The sequence below is a fragment of the Drepanopeziza brunnea genome (genome assembly GCF_022702325.1).
Source record: "Drepanopeziza brunnea f. sp. 'multigermtubi' strain 214-2 chromosome Unknown ctg7, whole genome shotgun sequence".
Lineage (NCBI taxonomy): Eukaryota > Fungi > Ascomycota > Leotiomycetes > Helotiales > Drepanopezizaceae > Drepanopeziza > Drepanopeziza brunnea.
The window spans coordinates 2429606-2457170 of NW_027094070.1; the positions used below are offsets into that span (position 1 = coordinate 2429606).

The 27565-nt window shown below is 52.5% G+C and overlaps 8 protein-coding genes across 8 annotated transcripts; 5 read left to right on the top strand and 3 right to left on the bottom strand.

Annotated features, from left to right (window-relative positions):
• Nucleotides 1–3206: 3206 nt before the first annotated feature.
• L3040_005045 (uncharacterized protein) lies at nt 3207–6186 on the top strand (the record flags this gene model as incomplete). The annotated part of the gene is made up of 5 exons (XM_066156432.1): nt 3207–3633; nt 4001–4292; nt 4434–4932; nt 4988–6107; nt 6158–6186. 5 exons carry the CDS (start codon nt 3207–3209, stop codon nt 6184–6186), a joined length of 2367 nt encoding a protein of 788 aa, XP_066011838.1.
• A 492-nt stretch (nt 6187–6678) lies between these two features.
• On the top strand, nt 6679–9354 carry L3040_005046 (uncharacterized protein; the record flags this gene model as incomplete). Its single annotated transcript, XM_066156433.1, has 2 exons — nt 6679–8662; nt 8771–9354. The coding sequence occupies 2 exons, from the start codon at nt 6679–6681 to the stop codon at nt 9352–9354; spliced, it is 2568 nt and encodes an 855-aa protein (XP_066011839.1).
• Nucleotides 9355–10735: 1381 nt separating this feature from the next.
• On the bottom strand, nt 10736–11681 carry L3040_005047 (uncharacterized protein; the record flags this gene model as incomplete). The annotated part of the gene is made up of 4 exons (XM_066156434.1): nt 10736–10971; nt 11061–11336; nt 11399–11513; nt 11670–11681. 4 exons carry the CDS (start codon nt 11679–11681, stop codon nt 10736–10738), a joined length of 639 nt encoding a protein of 212 aa, XP_066011840.1.
• A 3031-nt stretch (nt 11682–14712) lies between these two features.
• On the bottom strand, nt 14713–16465 carry L3040_005048 (uncharacterized protein; the record flags this gene model as incomplete). Its single annotated transcript, XM_066156435.1, has 7 exons — nt 14713–14824; nt 14886–15176; nt 15323–15544; nt 15697–15809; nt 15979–16023; nt 16142–16150; nt 16358–16465. The coding sequence occupies 7 exons, from the start codon at nt 16463–16465 to the stop codon at nt 14713–14715; spliced, it is 900 nt and encodes a 299-aa protein (XP_066011841.1).
• A 1345-nt stretch (nt 16466–17810) lies between these two features.
• On the top strand, nt 17811–19647 carry L3040_005049 (uncharacterized protein; the record flags this gene model as incomplete). The annotated part of the gene is made up of 4 exons (XM_007292134.1): nt 17811–18004; nt 18068–18209; nt 18267–18644; nt 18736–19647. 4 exons carry the CDS (start codon nt 17811–17813, stop codon nt 19645–19647), a joined length of 1626 nt encoding a protein of 541 aa, XP_007292196.1.
• Nucleotides 19648–20653: 1006 nt separating this feature from the next.
• L3040_005050 (uncharacterized protein) lies at nt 20654–21820 on the bottom strand (the record flags this gene model as incomplete). The annotated part of the gene is made up of 2 exons (XM_007292135.1): nt 20654–21582; nt 21634–21820. 2 exons carry the CDS (start codon nt 21818–21820, stop codon nt 20654–20656), a joined length of 1116 nt encoding a protein of 371 aa, XP_007292197.1.
• A 495-nt stretch (nt 21821–22315) lies between these two features.
• Nucleotides 22316–24807, top strand: L3040_005051 (uncharacterized protein; the record flags this gene model as incomplete). The annotated part of the gene is made up of 9 exons (XM_066156436.1): nt 22316–22422; nt 22486–22620; nt 22671–23336; nt 23385–23551; nt 23604–23953; nt 24003–24094; nt 24142–24181; nt 24227–24268; nt 24322–24807. 9 exons carry the CDS (start codon nt 22316–22318, stop codon nt 24805–24807), a joined length of 2085 nt encoding a protein of 694 aa, XP_066011842.1.
• A 634-nt stretch (nt 24808–25441) lies between these two features.
• Nucleotides 25442–27526, top strand: L3040_005052 (uncharacterized protein; the record flags this gene model as incomplete). Its single annotated transcript, XM_066156437.1, has 4 exons — nt 25442–25682; nt 25751–25863; nt 25967–26113; nt 26159–27526. The coding sequence occupies 4 exons, from the start codon at nt 25442–25444 to the stop codon at nt 27524–27526; spliced, it is 1869 nt and encodes a 622-aa protein (XP_066011843.1).
• Between the last annotated feature and the right edge of the window lie 39 nt (nt 27527–27565).

Here is a 27565-nt window from a genome sequence, read left to right on the forward strand (position 1 = left end):
CGAGAGAGTGGCATACGGGTTGGCTGGGATGAAAAGGAAAAGGGCCAGGTTGGAGGCGGTGGGGAGTCGTCATTTTCGAGGTCGCGGTGCGGTTTGTTTTGTTGGAGGAGCTCTCTCTGAACCCCACCCCCACCTCTGGGCCTCTGGGCCTCTTAGCGGCATCGCGTCCATCGGGATCTGCAGCTTTCCGCGAAGCGAGAGAAAAGGGGCTTTGTTTTGATTCTTTAAATTCTGTGAGCATCGATGATGGAGTCGCGCAGAATCAACGCGGCAGAGAACTGGTCAGATTTCACTGCTACAATAGCATATGAAAAAAAAAAACACTAGACAGGAATCAAATACAGGCTGCGATTCTGGGACTTCCTGTACTGATATGCTCTGAAATGCTAGGCTCTAATACCAATAATCTAAAATTACTGTTCCCTTCCTCTTTTTGGGCGAGGGCGGGATTCTTTTGAGCTACATGAGAGGTAGAGTTGTCCACATTTCTCGAATCGTCATTGCCTAGGAATGCTGTTGTTGGCGGGTTTCCATCTCGCTTACGACCCTAGCCCAGCGCCGACGGCAACAACAATAAAAAAAAAGGAGCCAAAAATAATCGGAGAAGGAAGATTTTGTGCACACACACAAATTTGAGGAGAAATTTTAACTTAAATGTTGGCAAAATGGCAAAAAACTCAGGGGGAATCGGTGGAATACGAAACCCCCCTAGAACAACCAGGCGAACTGATTTGTTTGAAGTCGGCACGTTGATGGGATTTTACCCTACGCCTGCTTGCCAATTTAGCCCACGGTCCAAGAGCATTGCATGACCACTAGGCCATGCGCATCAACTTATATGGAAGCCACTCGTTTAGCTCGTTATGTGTACAGCACACTTGGGTCGGAAACCGGTCGGGTTTTCGGCTTGCTTGCCTGGACCCGGCAGATCGGCGAAGTCGAAGGTGAGAGAAGATAGATAGGATTGAATGTCACTTGAAAATTTTCAATGCGGGTGCCGCTAGTTATTAATTCAGCTTTACCAATCCCATCCTCCGGGTCCATATACACTACTGTCTAGCCACAGAAAGCCCTCGTAGTCTACTCTCGATATTGTCTCCCCCCCCACACACCCCTTTCCTTCGCCCGGTTTATCAGCTGTGCAATAGCGTACCAGCCATCCAGCTTGTACATTGCTGCCACACACCGCCCGTGACCAAGTTCCAATCAAGTCTTGCACTGCGAGTCTACGGCTCCTGAATTCTCCATGTCTGCCTTCTCGATTGCGTGTTTCGATTTTCGAACCAGCTCCTCCAGGACCGCGTACGGATTCGGAATCGGGAAAATGGCAGAGATGCCGTGAATCACCCCCGTGACCCGACAGGATTCGTACAAGCGCGAAAGCTCTTCGCCTGAAAATCTCCACCGCAGCGGGTTATGAAAAGGTACTATGCTGGACCGCCGTTCGGGTGCTTTTATCATGGCGGCGAGACTGAGAGGCCTGCGACTCCGCCCCTGATTTCATGCTCGATACCATGGCTCTGATTACTGTACCTGCCGCTTGGAGCGCTAATATCATACCGATGTGAGGGCCTTAGTCGAGGAATCCCACGAAAACGGCTGGCAAGACGCTGGACCGGAGAACGCGGGGGCAATGTTACCCATTCGAGGAGGTGAGCTACCTACTTCATCTCCCAGGCGTCGAAGAGGTAGGAGGCAGGCATGATGTTCACTAGGTTTCGGATCGCGGATACGAAATCGCGTCTGCGTTTTCCGCTGATTCTTTTGTCGCATTGCTTAAATGGGCGGACAAGCTTATATCTAACAATCACTTCTACCAGCCCATATACTGTAGCTCCGGGGCATCAACACCTGCACTCGGACTTAACAACTCAATAACTACTGTGAGGTGCGCTGGCACGTTCCTTGAAGTTGAAGTGTGTCATAAGAAGCCACTGTGCTTCTCCAGCGGGCTACGTACGGATCAGCTTACTATTATCACGATGGCAGTATTACTGAACATTGACTCTATCACACTACTAGGAACCGCAACCCTGGCCTCTGACCTGTACTCCCGATCAGGGGTACGATTAAAGCTAAGCGAAAGCAGACTTTTCACAGTACAGTAAGTATACTTCTACTTTAACTAATCCTATTGAACAATCAGTATTAAAAAAACCGTCTTATAAATGCAAGCTATTCCTTTCCACTAAAAGAGTTTCGATTTGTATTTACCTTTTGAAGCTTATGGTTGGATGGAGAGAGTTCAAGCTGTCGAATGTAGTACGAGTTCTGGTGCGAAATAGAACTTCATCTATCTATGCATTAGCAGTCGGAGTTGACTTGTACCCACCATTCTAATTAGTCATACCGGGCAAAAACCAGCGTATAAAATCGTCTCACGGGCGTCGGAGTGCAATGCGGGAATAGCATCCGTGGTTCCTGGCTGCAAGCTGAGAATTTTTTTTTTCAGGCGGCGGAACGGTCGTCACAGCACAGCGTATTGTATTCCTATCTCGCTGAAACAAAGATCTCAAAGCGTTCTGCTTCGTGCCTTGAAGTAATGATGCAAACCTCGGATTCTGCTGTCGAAGATAAGTCGGCTTTTGGCAAGCAATTCGGATGGAGTCTTCTTTTCAATTTCCAAAATCGAGAAATGTTCAATAAACCCCCAATTATATACACATATTTACTGTAAGCATGTAGACAGTTGCCTGTATTTAACCCTGGCCGAAGACAACTAGCTCAACGTCAAGTGACTTATGAGGTCCTGCATACGTCTCATCATTTCCCAAAACCATCACCCATTCATTTTTCATATCCAATGTCTCCCGATTTCATGGCATCAACGTGATTGATTTCTCAAGATTCAGAGAAACCAAAAAGCCCTCCCCCCCGCTCCCCCCCTCCTAATCCAAATCTGCTACAGACCTACCTCGTCTCAAAAATCTCGCTTCTCACCAAGTAAACAAAGCCGCTAAGCGAGATGGCCCCCCTCATATTTCACATTCCACAACTGCATTCCAGCGCCAGGAATGCTATTCAGCACCCACAACAACAGAACAATGGGATTTTTTTCATTGTATAATGCGCCCCCTCGGACCCCTAGTGTGTGCAGCTTGCGACATCTCACCCATAGTCCAAAAAACGAAGCGAAAAAAGGGAAAGAAAAAAAAAAACGGCATCGCGGAAACGAGCTACACAACGCTATTGTGCCTAGTTCCAAGATGTCCGGCCCATACCGCACGGGCGGACGGGCAGACGTTCGTTCCGGCCTTGGTCCCTCACGCTCACGCTCACGCTCGCCAAACAGAAGGCAAGATTTCCGGCCCATCGATCTCACGGAAGAACATGAAGACGACGACGACGACGACGATGATGACGACGACGATGACCTGGTGATCACAGGATCAAATCGGATCCCAGCAGGCGTCTCCCGACCACCGAGGGCCCAGGTGCCGAGAAGAAGACCGGGACCAGCACCCGGCGCGGGACGCACCCCGCGGAGAAGACCTCCCATACAGCAGATTGCCCCGAATAATCTGCCGCGGCCCATGGTCCCCCCGGATATCGTACCGACGCCCCAATCGGCCGGGCGTCATGACAGGAAGAGCTTGCTGAATGATGTTATGAGCATGTGGTGGAACCAGGCGGGTCAGGAACGGACGAACCCGCCCAGTAGCCATGTAAGTGTTCGAGATGAAGAATGACACTGCACACACACACACATACATTTGCTCACACTCAGGCGCAACAAAGTGCTATGACTGTGTTCGAAGTCACAGGCAGTGCAACCTCGCAACGGTCGGCTATCCATGTACCCGGTGCAGAGAACTGAACCGGGCAGACGAATGTAGAAATGGCTGTCCAACCAGTTAGTTACCCATCTTTTTGCCGCTTTTCCATGCACGGCTCCAAAAACATCAGCCGGAGAGAGAAAGAGACGCCGTTGAAGCCATGATCTCGCAAGGGACACGGCCTTCAGGGCGTCCGGATAATCAATGCTGATTTGCAAATCCAGTGGGGTGGGAGGCCGATCGAAGACAAGAAGACCAAGCTGCAGCGCAGAATAACGCGCCGATGGCCTACCCCCCGAATCTGGCTCCACAGCCACAGGGGGGAAACCAGCGCATAGGAAACCCCAACCCAGCAGGTCGCGGCGACGGGCTATACGACAACACTCCCACGGGTAGAGCCATGGCTGCGAGCTACCTGGGAATAAATCGCGACCAGGCCAGCTCGCGTGAGCTGAATCAAGCCTTCAGGGAAAACGATCCCCGGATGTATCCAGGCGCAGCTGAACCATCCATGACGTTAGTAGACATTGCACTCACTCATTTTCCTTATTCCTGATATATAGCTTTCTCGACCAGCTACAGCTAGCCAGCTAGCTACACTGCCAGAGACGGAGACAACAGAGTCGGCGAGAAAACATAGCTAACTCGTAGGCGCAGTGATCCACCCTACCCAAGCGCAGCCGGAATCACCGCATCGGCCAACAGGATCGCCCAAGAGGGCAGAACACGCTCTGGTCCCGCGTCAAGAAACAACCCGCGCCCGAGAAGCAGAAGTCCACTCCCGAGGCCCAGGTCCCAGAACCCGGCGGTGATGAACCGCGCGAACAGACCGCAGGAGTCGTGTCAGCGGTGCTGGGATGAGTCCGTCCCTTGCAACGATGGCGCGAACCGGCCCTGCCAGAGGTGCAGGGATAATAGGATGAGGTGTTACCCTCCGGCGCCACCATCTCGGAGACGACCTCAAGCATCCAACCGGCCGAGGCCTGCTCCGCCAGCTGCGCAACGCCAGCCGGCAAGGACGCCTTTGCAACAGCAGCCGGGCCCAAATCCTTTTCAACAGCCACCGAGCCCATCGCCTTTTCAACAGCAACCCCCCCCAATCCCAGGGCCCCCAGCTGTTGACGCTTGCGACTATTGCCGTATAACTGGAGCGTTGGTACGTACCCTAGAAATCTCGAAAACGATAACAAATACTGATCGTATCCTTCCAGTGCGACGCCAACGATCGCTGTCAGAACTGCGTACAGAATCTCACATACTGCGTTCGCAGCAATCAAGCATATCCGGATCAACAACCGCCGCCACCCAATTATGATTTTGCCCCTCCCCGTCACGACCCCGATGGCGACATTGACATGGAGAATTCCAATATTCCCGGCGTTTTCCCCAATCCTAATGCGCCCCCGCACAATGGCGACCACTTCCGCAGAACGGGCGTTGCGCCACCGCCCGCAGAAGAGCCCTTTGCAGCCCAGAGACATGCCTTCAACCAAAACGGGGACGGCTTCGGCGGGAACATTGAGGCCGGGCAGCGAGCAGACTGGGAACACCAGGTGGCGGCGCAGACGTGGACCCCCAGTCGCCTACCAGCAGCAGCAGCAGCTCCGCCAAGACCATCGCAAGGGTCGTCTGCTACAGTGCCGGTGCCATACCGACCCGAAAACCAGTATCCCGCATCTCAGATCGGGGACCATGTCCGTTCCCAGAGCATCCAGAGACCCGACCCGGCAGCAAACAACGTAGCCGTGAACCAGCCTCTCCAGAACTGGGCCAGCTACGTATATGACGACGCCGGGCGACAACGGAGCGAGTACGCCGGGCCAACGGAGTGGCCTTGGCCCAGCCTCGACCGGATCGCAGACTCGCACGTGCACGATCCCACGTACGGGCTGGACAGCGAGCGGCCGTGCGACGAGCTCCGGCTGACGGGAGACAACCCCTTCGTCGACTTCGACCTGGACAAGTGCGGGAACGTGCCCACGAAGAAGTGCGAGGTCAACGAGCCGCAGGAGATCTACCCCCAGCGGACGCTGCGTCACATAGAGGAGCCGTTCCACAGTTGCAAGCCGTGTCGCGATGTTCTCGAGGCCTTCTTTGCGGCGCGCTATACGGAATTGGTGGAGCAGACCAAGATGTATCTGTGTGGGGTTTGCGCGAACAAGGCGAGAACGCAGAATGTGGCCTGGAGGGGCTTGTGTCTGTGTATGGCTTCGTTGCAGTGTCGCTGGGTCTGCAGTTATCATCGCGAAGCTCTTGTCCGAGAAGAGGATTTCAACCTGTTTGTGGCAGCGTCAGAGGACTATTTGATCAGGAATGGGATCTTGATTAATGGTCAGAACAGTCGGTGTACTGCTTGCTTTGAAAGGTTTTCGATGCCGCAGGCTCGGGTGTGGTCGTGCAAGCTCTGTAGAGAGTATGTGTACAACTGAAGAAGTGTCGAGGAGAGTCATCTAGAGGGAGGTAATTTTTTTCTTTTCATTGGTTAGCTTCTTGTAGATCATTCAAAACCTCTTTAGCTGTTCGTAGTACAAGCATAGATTCATCCTCGAGTCCAGCTTTCTTTTTGTTGCCGATTGGGGACCCTATTTCGGCATCTCGTTCCGTGGTGATGAAGCCCAATTTAAGCGAGGTTACCCGATCCGGGATGTAGACAAAGCCAATTCTCGCTTACCACACAACGGCCGAAAGAAGCTATACAAAGAAAACCAACGCGCATTGTTCTTTCGCGCCCATATCTTGCGCACCTATCGCATTCAGCGCAGGTCAATCCGTCGCGATACACGAGCGCGAGCGCCAGCGCATTCACCCTCGCGACACCACATACCCTAGCTCAAACCAAAAATAGCTTAGCCCCAGAGGTATACCGCAGAAGAAAGCCATTGTACCATCTGAGCCCCCAACCATGTCGCTGCGACCACAGCAGCCATTCGGCCGGCCAAACTACACCGAAGCGACAGACGAGCAAGATGACGAGGAGATGGAAGGGGCGCAGGACGCGCCACCGCCTTCCCCTCCCCGCCTTCCTCCCTTAGCAAGGGGCATCCACCGCAAGAAGGTTCCAGCAGCTGTAGCCACGCCCAGCAGCAGCATAGCGCTACCGCAACTACCTCGGCCGGTTGTGCCGCTTGTTATGGTGCCCACGCCGGCCGTCAGGGGACGACCCAAGGACAGGAGAGAGAGTCTTCTGCACGTGCCTTCTTCATGGTGGAACGCGCCGGGGCAGGATCGGACGAACCCGCCCAGCGATCGCTGTTTCAAGTGCTGTGACGACAGGCGCACTTGCAACGTGGGGCTCGTTGGGTACCCGTGCTCGGAATGTGAGAGGCGCGGACCGGCTGTGGCGGCCCAGTGCAAGAATGGCGTTCCGACTGTGAGGTGGGAAGACCGGATCAGAGAGGAAGACAGGGTTGCGAGAGCAAATGGCCAGCCTCTGGGCTATGCGCCTACTGCTGTTGGGCCCCCGGGCCCGGGCCCGTCTGCTCCTACGGTTGCAGCAGGAAGGGCTGCTGCGAATTTGAGAGCAACTGGGAGCTCCTCCGTCGCTACTCCTGCCGATAGTGGTGTCCAGGGCGGATGGAGAGGAAGGTCGCGGGGACGTTTGAACGAGGTGAGCGATAGCAATATTAGGAGAGCAGCTCTGAGAGACGACAGGCCTGCCAGACGTAGAAGCGCTAGCCCGGAAGGTTCATCACGGTCGTCGTCAGAAGGCCCATCGGCAGCGCCAGGGCTGAACGATCCCCCAGGAACCGGAGGGAGGAGAGGCCGTCTGACAGGGCCGAGATGTAAACAGTGCGAGAGGTCCCGTAAGAGGTGTAACGATGCAAGACCTTGCGACCAGTGCCTCAGACGTGGCATCCTCTGCGAAGAGATAGATCGTGTGATCAGGGCTACAGGAGCGGGTACTGGTACGGGAACAAGAGGTAGTAGGGTGAAAGTGGCCACCAAGCCTCAACCAACACCTGCCGGGGGAAAGCCTACGAGACCGTATAAATTCGGGCGGTGCGAGAGGTGTAAGCGTTTGCGGAGACCGTGTGGGGACGAAAGACCTTGCAATCGATGCAGCAAAGCCAATGCCCAGTGTATAGAGCAGGACGGCAAGGCCTATCCCGTGAACCCGGGACAGTCGGTCGACGAGGGAGAAGGGGATGATGCCGAGGACGACGAAGATCTGTCCATGTACGACAACGGCAGAAACCGACTTGGAGACGATGAAGACTCCCCAATGTCCGGTGTCGGGAAAATTACCGGCGGAAATCTACGCCCAGAAGGCGCCATGCTGCAGATAGCCGACTCCGACACGGAGGATCTCTTTCCTGCATCGCCACGTGCTGGGTCCAACCCCTTCGAGCCGGAGGATCTCTATGGTGCCTCGCCTCGAGCAAGAGCTCGCCCAGCAAGACCTCTCCAGAATCTTGCCTCGAGACCGCCACAGTCCCCAGTCTACACACCAGGGGGCTTCAACAATAACAACCATGACCATCATCTGGGCCCATTCCCTCCCGACAACGGGTACGGCCATACCGCGAACCCAAATCTTGGGATCAACAGTTTTGACGACATGATGAATGTCGTTTGGGAGGACTGGGTGGCAGATAGCCCTCGGCTCCCCCCGGGCCAAGCGAGAACGCTCAACCCGTTCGCACGAGTCGCAGACGCACCAAGAGGCTACCATGATCTGCATCCCAGAGAGAGGACGACGCCGTTCTATCGTACATCGAGAGCGGTTGGAGGTGTCGCCTACGGTGAAGGCTTCGGCGGAAACCAGCGAGAAGGATGGTACAGACCGTTCTGGGAGATGCAAGTGGGGGAAGCTTCGTGGGCATTCCGAGCGCGAGCAGCGCAGGATGATCCAAATGGTCCAACCCAGTTCCACGGCCAACAATTTGGTAGGTAGCGGAAAGAATGCCCTTGTTTTCCCCATTCCAGAGATGTCTCATTTCCGTCCAAGTATACCCTTCAAAACCCTTCTGACTGACCCTCCCGTGTCTTCCTAGACCCACCTTTCGATCTTGCCACGGTCAACGTGACCGTACCGACAGTAGTCAACAACCGCCGCCCAGGCGATCCTTTCGCCCCATTCGCCACGTATTCCTACGACGGCAGTCTTAGCACCATGGGGGCATTCCGCTGGCCGTTCCCGGAGATCGATCCCGTCAACAACGAGCGGCCTCTCAACCCGCTCACCTACCAGGATCTGGAAGACGTGCCCTGTTCGGAAGAAGAGGACTACTTCAGAAGGATCTCGGACGGCAACAGCGGGTTACCGTGCGGGAAAGTCCCGTCGAAGGAGTGCGAGGTTGAGCCCCTGGAGAGCCTGCGACACAGGACTATACCGATGCAGACTTGCCACGAGTGCCACGAGGACCAGCTGCGAGATTCCATGGATCGTCATCAGCGCGAGATCGAAAGGACTAAGTCATGGCTGTGTGTTGATTGCTCGAATTCCGCGAGAGCAGCTAATGCGACCCGGCCTCAGTGCAACTGCACGGCAAGCAGGATGAACAGTTGGCTGTGCCATGCTCACCGGGAACAGATAGATGGCCGCGTTGAGGGCGCCATCCTCCAAGCAGAAGAGTAAGGCTAGCCGTTGCGTTCCATCGACGACGTTCTTATGCAAACTTGCTGACTTCCGATCGTGCAGGCTTCTTATCCGACTTGGGGTTTTAGGGACTGGCTTTGGCGCTCGGTGCGTTGCCTGTTACCAGAATGCAGCGGAACCCAGGTCCGGGGTGTGGGCATGTAAACTGTGTCGCCAATGGGCGGGGAACTGGTGAGCAGGGCCTTGGTTTTCGATGATTTTCGTTTGCTTTGCTGTAAGTTATGATTGAACAATGGGTGTTCGTCTTGATCTTCGTCGTCTAGGTGTGGGGTGGGAGTATATGTGACCGAGGAAAGGCGGTCCCGGTCCATATCGTCGCAGTAGGTCCACCCCCAAATCCAAATCCAAATCCAAATCCAAAATCAAAATCACAATCAAATTCAAACCCAATCGACAAAGAAAAGAAAAGAAAATGAAAGAGAAAAAGGTAAGAAAACAATCCAAGGACAAAAGACGTAAATAAAAAACTCCATTATGCCAATCTAATAAGAGAAGCTAGCCAACAACAATCGCAACAACAATAACAACCGCAGCAGCAGCAGCAACACACACACACACACATACAAACACACACGGAAATAAAAAAGGAAGAAAAAGAAGATTACAGAGATGACACGGGTACGGTACTCCGTCCGTCCTCTTTCCTCCCTCTCCAGCTAGCTTCCCCTAAATTTTACTCCCCCCCGATTCCATTCCATTTCCCGTCCCGTCTCTTCTCTTCTCTTCTCGTCCCTCCTCTTAATGTTATCACCTCCTCTCTTCACTCCCCACTCCTCTCCATCTGCAGAGAAGTGAGAAACCCGTCTGGCCCGCACAGCCACCACGTCGGAAGAAAAAAAAAAAGAAAAGAAAAGGGAATTCGTAATAAAAGGGTGGGTTCGACAACCCAAGGGGAAAGAACTGAAGCAAGCGCGGGAGGAGAAGAGCTTTCAATCGTCGTTCGCCGTCGACGTGCCGTGCTGGCGGGTGTTGGCGTTCAGAAAGGCCTTTCGAAATAGATTTTTTTGTTTTTGGTTCTGGCTGCGTAACTGTGTTGGCTTGCTGCTGGGAAATAAATGAAATTCAGACCCAACCCGAAACAAGAACCACCCAGCTCGATGCCCCCCTATAGAGGGCCATGCGTGCCTCTGCCATCCCCTCAAGTGTAGGAACGATGAGAGGTATAGTACGCAATTAATCATCCGTCCGCTCATCTCCAAATGCTCCCCACAGTCGTTCCGCGAGAAAGCATCGGCTGGCATCCCCGCAGACATTATTGCTCCGTACCGCCGAGAGATCCCCACATTATGCATTTCTCTCCTACCCACCCCACTCATGCCTCAAGCATCCACAATCGCCAGCGCATTATTAGGAGGCCAAATTACATGATTATGCAGCAGCAGTTTCGGTTCTGCTCACCCTCACTGACCTCCATCTTGCCCGATGGTCCTCCGCTCCCTGCGCCGCTGCCGCCACCTGCTGTGTAGCCGGCCATTTCCTTGTTGTAGCGTCTGATTTCGCGGACGATGTCGTAAAAAGCGTTGTCAACGTTGATGCGGGATTTGGCGGATGTCTCAATGAACTTGCAGCCAAAGGAGCGGGCTAGTGCTTCGCCCTCTAAGTAAATAGCATCACTATTAGCATTAAGCCGTGGGGCAGCGTCCGAAAACCCTGCCAGCATAGGGAGAAAACAGGTGGAGACGTACCCTGCTTTGATACTTGTCTCTCGCCTTCCAAATCACACTTGTTGCCCACCACGATTATCGGGAAGTAATCTTTATCTTTGACCCGGAGGATCTGTTGTTGAAAAACCAGGATTTCGTCAAAGGACTGCCTGCTTGTGATGCTGTATACAAGTAGGAAACCCTCGCCTGTCCTCATGTATTGTTCTCGCATCGCGGAGTATTCTTCTTGCCCGGCCGTGTCAAGAACGTCTAGGAGCGCTACCTCTTCATCGATCACGCATTGCTTGCGGTAGGAATCTGAGGGATGTTAGTTTATATTTCGTTAAATGGGATGAGTGAGGAAGATGGGAGAGCGGTACCTTCAATTGTCGGATCATATTCATCGACAAAATGGCTCTGTATCAACTGGATCGTCAAGCAAGACTTTCCAACTCCACCTCCACCTACGACAACGAGCTTGTACTCTCTTAAGAACTACGGTAGAACAATTGATCAGCACTCGATTGACAAGCACAGAGCGGCAGCACACCACACGCCAATGCCATGTGCCACAGGGAGTAGGACGAAGCCAAAGCCAAGGGCTCCAGCTCGTGGCTCGCTGCTGGCGTGTTGATCTCGTAACGGGCTTACCTTTGAGGCCATTTTTGCTTCTATTCGGGATTGTTGATTATGCTCTTTTCATCGACTGGAGGGAGTGTTATCGACGGGAGGGAGTACGACCCGGCGCGTATTCCAGTTGCTGAAACGACAGCGGTTCGATAGTTCAGGCTGGGGAGCTTGCGTGGATTGGGACTTGGACTTGGACTTGGACTTGGGCTTGGGGGTGATCTTTGCTTTGCGAAGTACAAGTAAGGCAAGCGAAGGTCGAAGAAAGGGATTGATGTCCAAGGGTATATCGTCGCCTGCGGATGGGATGAGTATGCTGTGCTGTGTCAAGGAGAAAAAGGACGTTGGTATTGGGAGTCGCCAGAAATCAACAATCGCAGTGAATCCGGCGATAGAATGCGGGACGGGGGTACAGGGACAGGGACAGGCGCCACGACCAGTTCGGGAGCCAGGGCTGGACACAATTTGACGGTGAGATGGGAATCGAGTTGGCGGCTGGATGGATGGATGGGCGGATGGGTGGGAGATGATGAGAAGAAGGTGGAGGGAGAGATGGAGAGATGAAGAGAGAGAGAGAGAGAGTGTGTGTGTGTGAGAGAGAGAGGGAGAGAGAGAAGAGCGGGAGAGAGAGTGAGAGAGGACGGGCTTGGGTGGGTGCTCGGACTGGAGAGAGATGTAGTTTGTAGATTGATTGATTTGAGTTGGGGGAGGGGGTCACCGTAGTAGAGCTTTCGCTCCGTACTGTACCTACTGCCCGTCTCCTCGACACCCACCACGAGCATTGCCCAAGCTTATTAGTTACCTAGTATTAGCTAGCCGCGCTTGCACTAGCGGCGCGGCGCACCTCTGTCTCTCTTACTACTACTTTGTTTCTTCCTCTCTTTCTTTCTTCATCCTGCATCTGCATCCGCATATCTGCATCTGCATCTGCATCTTCATTTTTTTCGTTCATTACTCCTCTTCCATGATTCTTCTTCTATCTTTCATCCAACCATGAGGCCCATACTCTCCTGTGGAATGGAATCAGAGACGCCCAACTCCAACCCCCCCCCCCAACCCCCGGCATAATAAACATCCTAGGCAGCTGCAGCTGTTTATTTACCTTTCTCCCAATCACAGTCCACTCTGCGGTCCAGTCCAGTTCACCTCTATCCCGAGGTGCAAGGGATATGCCTTCGATGCATGTTCTTTGAGCCTTCTGGAGCTGAGCACGCGACTACGATCGCATCATGGCGAGAGAGGCCTGCTGCCGTACTCAAGTCAAGCGAAATCGCCCATTTCTCATTGAAACTCGGGGTATCATACGTACTCCGTACGTACTCCGTACGGGAAAAGGTTCCCTTGGAAATCCCGAGGCTCGGAGAGTAAACTCTCCTACGGACTTTCCGGCTGCTTCTGACTCAAGCCCACCTATCATCTGAGACCGCATTTCTTTCAAGTCAACAACCTCCCCTCCCTCTCTCCCGCTCCCTCTGTTTCTCCAAGGGTCCAACCAAAAAAAACATATATATACATATCAAGGAATACCGAGCCTCTGCCGGTGAACCTTTATCACCACTCGATTCAACTGCAGTCTTGGGCCTTTTAAGGTTAATCTTTCACCCGATTGAAGATGCTCGGCTAAACATCCCCTAAGTATATACCTCACCCGGTCCGAATCTCGCAGATGGGCAACGATTGGAAGCTTCTGCGCGATTTGAAACTTTTTCACGGAATTTGGACAGCATCGCATCGGACTTTCAATCACCATTTCCATGTACCCGGTTTCGACAAACAGTATCTTGAGGATGCTTTACCACACCTCACGGGCATACTAGCAGCATATTGATCCTGCACGGCTGTCTCTGCCCTGCCGAAATGTAACCCCGCCATTCTGCTCGCACCACCGTCGCCGCCTTCTAGAACAGTACCAAATTTCCGATCGACTACCCCCCAATATATATATATATATATATGATATATCGATAAGACGACCGTTCAATGAGCCTTTCGATTTCTTTGCACTTTGGGCTAACCAACATTCTCTCAAAATCCCTCCCTCGCTTTGAATTGGAGTGGAGAGGATGACTTGAAGTGGAGTGGAGAGGAGTCAACGTCTCTCTTTGTCTTATCTGATGTGAGACCCCTTTCTCGATAGGGCGTCTAGGGTAGGTGTTGGTGGCGTCTATCAAAAATTACAGTACGGCAAGCGGCAACGTCAACGTGGACTTCACTTCCCTTCCCGTGCTGCCTTTTTTCATATTCTGTGAGGATGGCTTGAAAAAATTCAAAGCAGCCAGTCTAACTGTCACACGGTGTCAGCAGGAGAAACTCAAACAAGATGGGGAAAAAAAAATAGATAAAAAAAAATCCGATATTCCGAAAAGGCGCCATCTTTCTCCCCCGCCATTAGATTTATGCGGAGTATGCTCTACGGATACGGTAGGAAAGGCTTCTACTACCGGTATCGCGTCTCCGTACGGAGCGGCAGGCAGCAGGCCCAGCAGCGTGGCGTGGCGTGGCGTTAGTGTGACCCTCCAACCAACCAACCTTTGAACTACCTACTTCCGCGTACGGCGTTGTCTCGTTATAGTATATAAACGAAAAATAAAAAAATAAAAAAACATCAAGCGAATATCCGGCGGACTTTCAAAAAGTTATAGTCACAGTGCGGCAACTCGTACTCGTACTCGTACGAGAACAGGCCAGGTACCTAATAAGAGGGGGTGGGTGGTTTGGGTGGTTTGGGTAGAGAGGTAATTAACACATACTCCATTCCTCGACTCTCGACTTTCCACGTCGCTCAGAAGGAGGGAAGGGAGGAAGGAGGAAGGGAGGAAGGGAGGAAAAGTACTGGTAAGATGAGTTGACGTAAATGGCAAGCAGCTGACGTAATACCAAAGCGAGCTTGAAATTTCACTCTGCTCTGATGCGCGCTCGCTTGCTTAGGCGAGCTCATATGAGTCTTCTAATATCGAACCAGCAGAGAAGAAAGATGGAGGATGGCTTTTGCGTGGATCGGATGATACAATTGCAAGTAATATCGACCCATTTTCAAGGCGTTACTTCGTACTCCCATCTCATCCATCTACGACTCCTTGCTGGCCACCTCCTCGTCATCCTCCCCTTCTCTCATCACTCTCCTCCCCTCGACGTTCTGCTCAACTTCCGCCACCAAACTCTCGAGAAACTCTTGGTCCCTGTATACAAAAAAATCAGCACTTGCTCCACCCGACCCGCCAACACTCGAGGGGAACTCACCGCCCAACCAGCGTAACTGTATTCCGCTTCTTCCCCCATCGTGGATAACTTCCGACCTTCACGCCCTTGCTCTCCACGCGCCCTGCTAGCTCCGTCAGGTACCCCGCTACGGCGCTCTCGCTCATCGGTGTCGATATCAGGATTCGGTGGATGCCTTTTCCTTCTGGATCCGATAGGCGTGGGAGAAGGATGGGCTTCATGCCGTCGAGGAGGCGCTCAAAGAGGCGCGGGACGCCGGGCAGAATGTGCACGTTGCCGTTGATGCAGGCGACTGGGACCCAGAGATCGGGTCTGTCAGAAGGGTGGGTTAGTTAATAGCTTATGTATATACACGCATGTAATTCTAAAAGTTGAGAACGCTGAGAACGCTTGCAACGCTGAGATGAGACCCGAGAAGATGTTCCAAGATGATATCGGAAGGGAATCACGGGACGTACTGGGGAAATATAACCTGATCGGTCAGGGAGCGCGAAGTGTCGGTCGGCAGCTCGATCATGCGCAGCTTGGCTTTCTTAGCGGGAGACTCGATGTCCCAGGAGAAATCCGGCTGGGAGGGGTGCGGCTTGGATAACTTTTTCATCTTGGCGTAGGCTTCTTCGTGGAGGATGAGGGGCAGGGAGAAGGCTTTTGCGATGGATTGGTAGGTTATGTCGTCGTGGCTGGAGGATCGTGTCAGTTACGTATCCATCCTATTCCATTCCGTACGTTCATCACGCACGCCCAACATGTGTGTATATATATATATATATATATGTATATATATATATACATATATCATAATAGATGGGAAGGGAAAGGGGCCAAGGCATACGTTGGACCGATGCCTCCGCTAGTAACTACAAAATCGTAGGTAGTGCTCATCCGCCTGACGGCTTCCACGATCTCGTCCTCGTCGTCGGCAATAACTTCGATGCGTTTCAATGCCTGTTATTTTGTGCAGACGGCATCAGCACTGCATCACCTCTCCTGAGTCTCATCTCCTCGGATCCTATCACAAACAATCTCTCTCCCCCTCCCTGCCAATTCCCCCAATTCCGCTGGGATCCAGAGAGAGATTGGAAAAGATATAGATAGGTCGATGGAGTGGACGTACCATGCCCAGCTGGAAGCAGAACTTGGCCATGTACGCCGAGTTTGTCTGCCGTGCACCGAGTTATTCAATCAGCATTCGTTTCTCTCTTCTCTCGTAGCTCTCTTTTTGCCCTTTTCTCTTTCACACGAGGGTCTACCACGGGGATTCGAGTTCGTTTGCGTACATCTACCGTCTGTATTGAAGAGTCAGTGCATCCAGCTCGGCCTACAAGTACTTTCTGTCTCCCTCTCTCTCTCTTTCTCTCTCCCCCTCTCTCTCCCTCTCTCTCCCTCCCCCACAAAACACAAAATTCCCCTTATCTCCATCTCCCATTTTTTGCCTTTTTTTTTTCCCTCCCTCCATCCTTTTCTTCAGTGGAAATTCACAGAGAGAAACATACCTTCCCACCCAACACCTCATCCCCGATAATCAGGCACGCGGCCGTGTGTATGGTCCTGCGGTTCCTCTCGTTCGCATCGCTGCTCGCCGCCGATAATGATGATGTCATGATGCCGCTGCGGTGGAATCCCGCTGTTGCTGTAGCTGTAGCTCTAGCTGTTGCCGCCGAGTGGTGGGCGTAGTTTGGGAGGGGGCGAGTGAAGTGTCGTGCTATTTGTGAGAGTCGTGAAAACATAAGGTGGACCGAGACGGTGGGAGGGGGGTGGTGGTAAAGGTGGAGTTGAAGGTGTGCTCCGATCGTGTGTACAGCGTTAAGGTAGAGAGAGGGTGGATTTTTTGGGGATGGATGCGATGCATGGATGGTGGGGTAATTGTCGGGCGATCGATGAGACGGGGGACGGGACTGGACTGGACTGGGGGCCCGACAGGTGTGAAAGGGACCTTGCAGATTCGATCACGGATGCTTGATCGCGAGGAGAGTACCGGTACTGGGCACATATATCCGGATATCTATATCTGGGTAGGGAGTGTAGTACAGAGTAGATGAAAATGAAAATGAAAATGAAAATGAAAAGCACATACATATATATACGTATATGCAGTGTAGGGAAGAGGTAGAGTACCGTATCTACCGGTACCACTACCTACCGAATGCCTTTGTTTACTTTCATGCTTTAAGGCCGGGTTTCACAACTCAGCCTCTACTTGTACGTAGTAGTACCTAATACTTAGTACCAGTACTTAGTAGTACTTGTACGGTACTTACAAGCTTTAAACTTAATCCGCACGACCAACTACTTATTCAGTATTACCTATTCCGATTTGTCCCTTCTTCGAGGTATATCCAACCACCATCACCCACTATCACCCACCACCTTCATCATCATCATCATCGTCATCGTCATGATCGTCATTCATGCATTCGCCCTCTCGGACTTTCGAGTTTCCCTTTCCCGGCGCCCGGCATTTCTCCCACCAGGTCTGCAAGATGCCGGCCGAGCCGAGGTGGCTTAAAGCTGCTTACGGTACCGGTACTTGCAGCGTATTTTCCGTACCCTTACCCACACACACCATCACATCCCATCCCATCCCATCCAATCCAATCCAGCCCCCTTTCGCAAGAAATCAGTCATCTTGTCAGCTTTTAGTTCAAATTCTATTCCCAAAAGAAGCCTTATTTTTCCCTCCTGCCCACATTGATCCACGACAAGCAAAATTTGGAATGACCAAGCCTGATCACTGAAGGAAGAACCGATCAGATCTCTCGCAAACTTGGAATGACGTAGGACCGACCCAAGGCAAGGGTGGCAGTTTCGAAGCAACTTCACCACCGCAAATACTTCAGTGAGAAAACAGTAAATACTTCTCCTTTCTCGAGTCTCGAGACTCCTCTTGGATACATTACAGTGCTGGAACACGGAATTCCCTCGCAATTGCCAAACCACACAAGCACCATGGCAACTGAAGGCCCTATGCACAGAGTCGAATCCGCGACTGTAGAGTACGGATATCCTCGCGGCCATCTGGGGCACCTCTCCAACGAGGAGCAGGCGGCTTTCAAGGACTTCAAGATTTTATGCCAGGAAAAGGGATACTACAGACCTGCAACCGCCGACGAGGTAGAAACGCACGACGATGCGACGCTTCTGTACATTCCCCCCCCCTCTCTCTCCTCTTCCTCCCGAAAAGCTGCAAAACTGATCACACCCAGCCGTTTTCTGCGAGCCCGTCGCTTCGTAATCGCAGATGCGTTAAAGCAGTTCAAGGAGACGAATGATTGGCGGAAGGCAAACCAACTAGACACCCTCTACGAGACCATCGACCTGGACCAGTACGAGGAGACGCGTAGATTGGTACTTTCCCTCTTCTCCTCGGATCTCAATGCTTCACAGTCTAAGAATGTAACATAGTACCCCCAATGGACAGGCCGCCGCGACCGTCGCGGCATCCCGGTCTACGTCTTTGAAATCAAGCATCTCAACTCGAAAAAAATGTCTGCCTACGAGAAGGCGGCGAAAGCAACCTCCTCCAAAGCCAGCACCGACGGCAGGACGCCTGCGAAAATGCTACGTTTATTTGCACTATATGAGAACCTGATTCGTTTTGTGATGCCGCTGTGTACAGCACTTACTGATAGAGAGCACCCAAGGACGCCGATCACGCAGAGTAATAACATTGTAGATATTTCGGGGGTTGGGTTGAAACAGTTTTGGAATTTGAGGGCACATATGCAGGATGCCAGCATGCTGGCAACGGCGCATTATCCCGAAACGCTGGATAGGATATTCGTAAGTTTTGCCTCCCTTCTCTTCCATTCCATTTTCAAGAGGAGAGAATAGCGTGGAGGGCATAAGAGGGAAAAATTCCAACATCGAATAGATTATCGGCGCCCCCTCCTTCTTCCCCACCGTCTGGGGCTGGATCAAGAAATGGTTCGACCCCATCACCACCTCCAAGATCTTCATCCTCTCGCACGCCGAGATGAAGAATACGCTAGAGTCTTTCATCGACCCTGTCAACATCCCCGTCAAATACGGCGGGAAGCTTAAATTTGAATTTGGCGACCTCCCCCTGCTAGATCCCGCCTTGGCCAAAGTGACGAAGTGGAATGCGGGCAAGAGTGACTTTCCCCATGGCCCAATGTACTGGACCAACAAGAAAGGGCAGCCGGTTGAAGGGGAAGAGGTAGAAATGGAGCGGGAGATCACGGCGCAGAGCGTGGGCAGCATTGCTGGCAAGGCCAGAAAGGTGGAAGTGTGCACGGTCACTCACGTGTTGGATGGTAATAATGCTGTGGACGCCGTCACGAACGGCCATGCTATGGCGGGCACCGTGAACGCGAATGCTGCGTCTGACGCACAGGCTGTCGACAGCGACGTCAAGCCATCTCTTCCAAGCTCAGACGCCAATGGCGAGAAACCAAAAGCAGCCGCCATCTTGGTCCCCACACAAGCCCAGCCCGAAGCCCCAATCGTGCATCCGACACCCGCTCAAAAGGTAGAAGAGGGAGTACCAGTTCCCGCGAGCAGACCGGTACCAGAGAGATTCGTCACCGCCTTAGAAGGGTTTCCTACGAAGGCGGGACAGGGCGCAGAGTTGAGTACCGGTAGTGCTGTGGAAGGATTGGAATTTGGTAAGAAAAGCGGGAATGTGGATGGGAATGTTGCAGTCACGAATGGGAACGGGGGAGTGAAAGGCCCGCATAGTACCATGACGGCGAATCTGCTGGATCCGAGCTTGGCAGTTGGTGCTGCGGGGCCTGGTTTCAGGAAGGAGGGGGAAAAGGCTTAGTTTACTACGTTAGGGAGGTACCGGTACCGGTAGGGAAGAAACGTAGGGAGGTGGCCGGGGGCAAGGGGAAAGGGATTCAAAGATTCGGATCTCGTGATTGAAGGGAGAATGTGGAGATGGGGAGGCTGGGACTCTGGGAGAGGGCTTGGAGATAGTAACTGGGATCGAGAGAGGGTGAGAGAAACAGAGATAATCGATACTCTCGCTATCAGCTAACAACGGACGGACGGAAGAACAAACACGCGTGGCTTAGCAGGACTATGCGGTAGGGATGCATAGGTTATAGGTATGTGGGTAATGATGTACCTGAAATTTATTTTACATGTACGCAACAAGTATATCTATCTATTTAACTAGATGTCTGCTTATCTGGGTATCGATCTACAGACAAACAAGCCAGGCAGACAGGAAACAGAATACGAACAAGAGCTGAAATCGACCCCCCCCCCCCCCCCCCCCCCCCCCCCTTCGTTTCTCTTTCTTCTTCGATCCTTGCCAAGATCTGCGGGGTGAAACTCTAAACTTGAAATGTTAAGCGAGAGCTTAATTTACCTACCTACTTATTTGTTTTTTTGGCTTTGATCAGTTCTGTTGAATTAATTATAATTATATGAAATGCAATGAAATGAAATGTAATGAAATGTAATAACCGTCTTGCAGTTATAAGCTGTTTGTATCTATCAAGAGTTTTATGAATATCGGTTATTTTTTGAAGCCTATAACTATAAAAAGGGGGTGCTCTCAAATATACAAGTTTTGATGTAAAATGAGCGTTGATGCATCATTTGTTCTAGGTAGGTCACTGTAGATGAATGAATCAACGTGACGCGTATCACAGACGTATTTTGCATATACTATCATCGATTCATGAGTTATCTTTCCATCTCGTAGAAAGTATAGGGTATATCTGAGTTGAGTAAGTACCAAACGCCCCTTCCCCATCCTTTCCCATCCTGTCCCATCCTCACCAGCCAAATGTACCCTGTGTCCCATTTGCAATTTTCGCTCAAATAAAATCATTCCCCCCAAAGCCCCCAAATGGATTCGGCGGTCTGCCCCCACCACCCCTCTGCGGCCCATCTCCCGGTCCTAACGGGTCATACCTCGCTCCCGGCGGTGCCCTTCCATTTCCTCCCCTCCCCTGTCCCTGGCCCCCGAACAGCGGATCATCAAAAGTAGGATGCATCCCACCACCAAATCCCCCAACCCCACCACCCACGAAGCTCCCCCGTAGCGGATCTCTCGGCCCAAGACCAGGCGGGTTCAAATCATCATGTCCAATTCCAAACGGCGATCCTGCGCCAGGGAACGGAGGCGCCATCCCGCGGAGGGGACGGTTCATGTCGAGCTCGTCGTCGAATCCCGGGGGTGGGAAATCGCCTGCCGGGATGGGGGGATGGCGTGGAGCGGCCAGTGGGTCGTTGAAGGGGTAGGGGCGAGCGGGTTCGGGGAGTCCAGGGTCGCGGAGGGGATCTTGACGTTGATTTCGTCTTGCTTGGGCTTCTTCGCGCTCATCGTGGGCATCTCGCGCAGCGGCGGAGGACTCCTCGTAGCCTTCTTTGTGGAGATTTGGGATCAGTTTCTGGATGATGATTGTTTTGAATTCCGAGGCGAGGTCCTGGATTCGGTGGGGCGTGGTGAAGATGGCTTTCAGCTTGTCTGGTAGATCTGATCTGTCCTCCTCGCCATCTGGGGTGAGAGTTATGCGGAGGGGCAGAGCGGCGTTAGATATATAGTCTTTGGCGGTGATCTCGAGTCTGGTAATGCGCTCATCGCCTAAGCCAATTCCTCTGATCTCAGCTTTGCCTCCTAGTCTGTCGACTTTGATGACGTATTCCATCGATGATTGCGAGTGCGCGTAGAGGAAAGAGTAGGAGTTGACGGAAGAGTTCCATTTTTCTGAGAGGCGAGGTGCGAGCTTCTGGCTCTCTGCTTCTGCGGGTGGGTTAGAAGACCAGATGTGTTGTATGCGGAGGTTGAGCTTACCATTCTTCTGTCCTTCGCCGTAGCCTAGAAGTCGGAATCCAACCGCCGTCATACATGCGTGGGCGAACAGTGCGATGGCTTCGTATGAGCTGCTGAAGTCGGATCCGGTGTCTCCTTTGGTATGCGTGGGGACAGCATCTGCCATGTGCTTGAGAATGCTCTCTGTGCTGAGCGGATTGGTCGCCATCTTGGATGAGCTGGTGGTTGCAGTGTGATGAGATTGTAGAGCTCAGAGTCGTTGTTGCTGTGCGTTGATGAGGTTGAGGTTGAGGTTGAGGTTGAGGTTGAGGTCGAGAAGCTGTGAAGTCTGTTTGAGGGCGGGGATTTGATGGCGAACGCAAAGATGCCTGGAGTGAATGAATGAAGCTTTGCCCAGCCCAGCCCAGACCCAAACTCAGTGGTCACCCCTCCGTTCTCCACTTAATTACTGCAGTAGGTGACCGTTTTCCCACCCCACTGTTCAGGTGCCGATCCCTGTGCCCATATGGACTTTATCAAAAACTACTACTACCGGTACCTACTTCTCTTCAAGCCGGCGACTCGACTCGGCTCGACCCGACCCGACTCGAATCCAATGGCTTATTCATTTTCTGTGCGACTGTGATACTGCTGCCGCCGCCAATACAACCTGCGATACCCTCCCCCTTGACTCTGCAAACATCTTCCAACTCCAACTGTCATCATGGATAACGGCCACCCAGGATCCCTCGTGGGCATTGTCAAACCGACCAAATTCCCTACAATAGGTCCCGACGATCCTTTTGCTAAGGTCGTCAAAGCTCTGTCTTTGTAAGGTCACATCCGCCATATCTACCTGGCTGTTCGGACCATACATATTCTAACCTCTCATAGCTACTTCGTTGACGAATTACACGTCCCTTCTACCTTCGAACAGTTGCGAACCACCTCTGCGGGAAACAAGATCCGAGTCTTGGTGGATTACCTCGTTGCAAATGTCACCAACCCAGCTTTAATCAACGCTCTCCTGTCAGTACTCCATACGAAGTTGCCAAGCACCGCTCATGCAATTTGGGTAGGACCTTGAAATGGCACTTTTCCACCCTCGATGTCGACGATCGCGGATTGAACGAGACTCGGGCTAATGCATGCGAAATTGTTGCCTGGCGATTCTTGACACGACTGTCAGAGCGAGATGCTGTCGACTTTTGCTTGTACGAGCTGCCCGAAGTGAAGGTGCCGGAAGAACCAGAACCAGAACCAGAATTCGAGGGCCCTTGCGGCATGGAGGCAGGTGAACGCACAAGTCTGTTACCACAATTTAGAGCGCGGGATCATCCTCGACCAATGACACCCACGAGGCTGGGCAGTAAGCGTGTGGAACTGCTACGGTCAATATCGCACATGGGATCCAACTCAGTACCAGATCAGTCTTTGGAAGACGAGAATGATCCGACGTCGTCATTTACTGGCCTAAATGCACTGGAGATCGCTGCTGTAGCGGACTGCAAGAAATTCATTAGCCAGAGGATTGTTCAGAAAATCATTACTGGGATCTGGAATGGAGACATAACGTTCTGGGCCAAATTGAGCGCAGACACGAAGAAGAAGCCTCACTTTTACAACAAGAAACGCTCTGATATTTTCACGCGGCTGCGAGTACCGAGATATATCAAGGCGTTTGAGATTCTCTTTTTCGCCACCTTTCTGTTCCTATACTACGCCGTCCTGGTGGAACGGAACCCGTGGGTAGACCAACTGTCCGGCATTTCGCCTGCTTACATTGCCAGCAGATATCATGTTACTTTCTTGGAAGTCTTGCTCTATTTCTGGTTTGCTGCCTTTTCATACGATGAGCTTGGAGAATTTATTGATGCGGGGTCGATATTCTACGCTGTCGACATCTGGAATGGATGCGATATCATCATCATTCTCATCGGGGCAGCCTTTGCAATCACAAGTGAGTGGCTACACATTCTGAAACAGATACGGATCACTAAAGGCGCGAATAGGATTCGTTGGAATTTTCAAGGATAGCGAACCTATTACAGATACCGCCTTCGATATCTTGTCACTAGAAGCTCTTTTCATGGTCCCTAGAATATGCTCGCTTCTGAGTCTGCATCCATACTTTGGCACTCTAATTCCATGCCTGAAACAGATGACCAAAGACTTCGTCAAGTTCATGGTGGTCGTGGCTGTTCTCTACATTGGATTTCTCACCACTTTCACCCTCCTGGCTCGGGATAAATTCGACCTGACCAAAATGAGCTGGATCTTGATCAAGGTATTCTTTGGTTCGAGTTACCTGGGCTTCGATATTATGAGTGATATTAACCCAAAGCTGGGTCCACCTTTGATGGTAGGTTTTGGCTCTGTCTTACTGTAACCACTTTGCTGATTGTATGTAGCTTATTTTCGTCTGTATGACAAATATTCTCTTGGTCACATCCTTGATCAGTATTCTGAGTGATAGCTTCTCGAAGGTTATTGCACATGCAAGGTGTGTTTATACTGGAACAGTTGAGAGTTTATGTTAACACTTCACAGGGAGGAATATCTGTTCGTTTACGCGGTCTATGTCCTCGAGGTACGATCTCACATGTGTGGAAGCTTCACCACTAATATACTGCAGGCATCAACCAGCAACAGGCTCACACATTTTTACCCACCCCTAGTAAGTTATTTATTCCTTTCCGACCCACGCCTCTATCTACTGACACTCTCCAGAACCTCATTCCACTAGTCCTCATCCGACCCCTTCGCCTCTTCCTCTCCGCAGACGACCTCCGACGTACTCGAATCCTCACCCTGAAGATAACCCACTCCCCAATAGTAGTAGCAATCTTGATCTTCGAAAAGGCGCACGAGAAAATTAAAGGCGGTGCCTCGGCATTCTCGTCCATCGGCCCTGGCCTCACACGCATTGAGTCCAACTCTAAAAAGCAGCGTCCGTTCCTTACAAACCGCACGAGTGGAAAGGCGAACTCGCAGCATTTCCCCGACCGGCCAATCAGCGAGGATGGGGCGCACAGTCCGCCTGAAGCTGCCACGCCGGTTCAAGGGAAGAAGGAGGGGGCAGATTTGAATGGGCAAGTGATGGGTGGAGGAGTCAGTAATGAGGTTTTAGAGGAACAAGTTCGGGAGTTGAGCATCAAGATCGCGGAGCTGACTGCTTTGATCATGGCGCAGCAGGGGACGCCGCAAGAAGAATAAGTTCCGTCACCGACACTGGCTACCCAGCACAGTAAATACGGATAACGTGTTTCCCCAGCGGCGCTGATCGCATATATGGCGTTATGAGTGCGGGAAAAGTAGATAGCAGTACGGACCAGCGTCTTCCAGAATCGAAGGAAGGTTTCTTTCTGGCGCGCGGAAATTCGCCGGATCTGAGTGGGTCTTGATATATTTCAGACGAAGTAAAGCAACCAGCACAGGAGTGGTACATCTCGCTGTGAGCGCTTCACCCTGCAAGGTATAGGGCTTTGAGATGTGTGTAGTCTGGCCGGGATTGCCTGGACTTGATATATCATCGATGCCAAGTCCTCGGTCACACATCGGACCGACGCCGTCACGCAGCAGCCAAGAACGAAAGCAGGTGCATCTCGCCAAGGCAGGCTCCTGAGTCCCGTGCTCCCCTTCGCCCCAACCCCGCTTTCCACAATGAGAAGGTGCAGTGTTCCCAGACTCTATCGTATACTTGTATCAACAAAGGGTCTGTCGCTATAAAAGACGAAGGTCCTCGGCTCGGTACCTCATGGAGTTGAAGCATTTGCACTCGCTCCTCCTCCTCCTCCCCTTCAACCTCAACTTCAACCTCACGTGCCTTGACCCAGGCGAGTTCTTCACCATGCGCTTCTCCTCCTCCTCCTCCTCCTCCTCCTCCTCCATCCTCGCCAGCTTTGTGTCTCTCGTCACCGCTGCCGCTGCCGCAGGACCGCTCCAAGCACCGGACTTGAGCTCGTTCATTGCGCAGGAGAGGGCCATCGCACTGCAGGGCGTCAAGAACAATGTTGGACCCAGTGGAAGCAAAGCGTCTGGAGCTGGTGCAGGCTTCATCGTGGCCAGTCCGTCCAAGGTCGATCCGCCCTGTATGTGAATTTGTTCTTCAGCCGTGGAAGGGGTGTATGTATGAGAGTCAATGCTCATGCGAGGATAGACTTCTATACGTGGACCCGTGATTCGGCTCTCACGATGAAGATGATTGTCGATGAGTTTCTCCTAGGGAAGAGGGAGTTGCAGTCCTACATCGAGGATTACATTCACGCCCAGGTACATAATGCGGAAGCCAGATTTTTCCCATTCCAGAACGTTTGATTATACCCTGGAAACGTTTTAAATCAGGCAATTTCTGACTCCCTGGTGTCACTCCCAGGCTGTCCTCCAAACGGTCGCCAATCCGTCAGGGACTTTTCTCCCGGCTGGTCTGGGGCTTGGAGAGCCCAAGTACCAGGTTGATGGGACGAGATTCAATGGGGCTTGGGGACGTCCCCAGCGTGACGGACCTGGTTTACGGGCAATCGCAAGTACTTAGCACTACTCAGAGCGAGCAGAGCTGACCTTCTAGGCTCTTATAACTTATAGCAACTACCTGATCCAAGACGGCCAGTCCGAGAAAGCCAGAGAGATCATCTGGCCGATTATTTCCAACGATCTGTCCTATGTCGGCCAGTACTGGAATTCTACCGGCTTTGACCTTTGGGAAGAAGTCCAAGGCTCCAGCTTCTTCACTGTTCAAGCTCAGCACAGAGCACTCGTCGAAGGCACCGCACTTGCCAAGTCCTTGAACGTAAACTGTACCGGCTGCGACCAAGCACCCCAAGCACTCTGCTTCCTCCAGTCTTTCTGGAACGGTAAGTATATTGTTTCTAATATCAACGTCGACAACGGACGTTCCGGACTTGATGGAAACTCTATCCTCGGCTCTATCAACAACTTTGACATCAACGCTACCTGCAGCGACGAAACCTTCCAGCCCTGTAACAGCAAGTCTCTTGCAAACTTCAAGGCCCTCATCGATACCTTCCGCGATGCCTACACTATTAATAAAGGTATTCCCAAGGACAAGGGTGTTGCGGTAGGACGGTACACCGAGGATACCTACCAAGGCGGCCACCCATGGTATCTTATTACGACAGCCGCTGCCGAGTTTCTCTACGACGCAGTCGCCCAATGGAAAGCTCGACAAGTCCTTTACGTCGACGCTACCTCTCTTGCTTTCTTCCAGGACCTTTACCCAGCAGTCACCGTCCGCCAATACAACAGCGGTGACGCCAACTCCCCCTTCGCCCAGATCATGGACGCTGTCACCGCCTACGCCGAATCCTTCGTCGCCGTGGTCCAGCAATACACTCCTGCCGACGGATCACTCGCCGAGCAGTTCAATCGTGACAGTGGCGTCCCTCTTTCAGCTGCAGACTTGACTTGGTCCTACGCCGCCTTCGTCACCATGGCTGAACGTCGTGCGGGCGAGTACCCACCGTCTTGGAACACCCGCCACGTCGCTCCTGTCCCCACAGCCTGTGCTGGTACTTCCACCCCAGGCGTCTACGTCCCAGCCACCGCGGCAGGCGCGCCAAACGTGACGACAGGCTGCCAGATCAACGTCCAGTTCAACGTCAACGCATCCACCTACTTCGGCGAGAACCTCTACGTCTCCGGATCATCCACCGATCTCGGCGCCTGGGATCTGGGCAACGCGATCCCGATGGGCGCGGGCGGGTACACGAGCGAGAGACCGCTGTGGAGCGTCAGCACGTATCTCCCCGCCGGGCAGACGGTGGACTTCAAGTATGTGAGGGAGCAGAACTGCAACCAGGCGCCCATTTTCGAGAGCCAGGACCGGACGCTGGTGGTCCCCGCTTGCGGCAGTGCGGCTGTGGTGACGGATGATGCGTGGGTGGGGCCCGTGGGCACGTCTGGGAACTGCAGCTGAAAGAGGGTGTCGGTCGACGTGAGTAGTAGTAATAGTCAT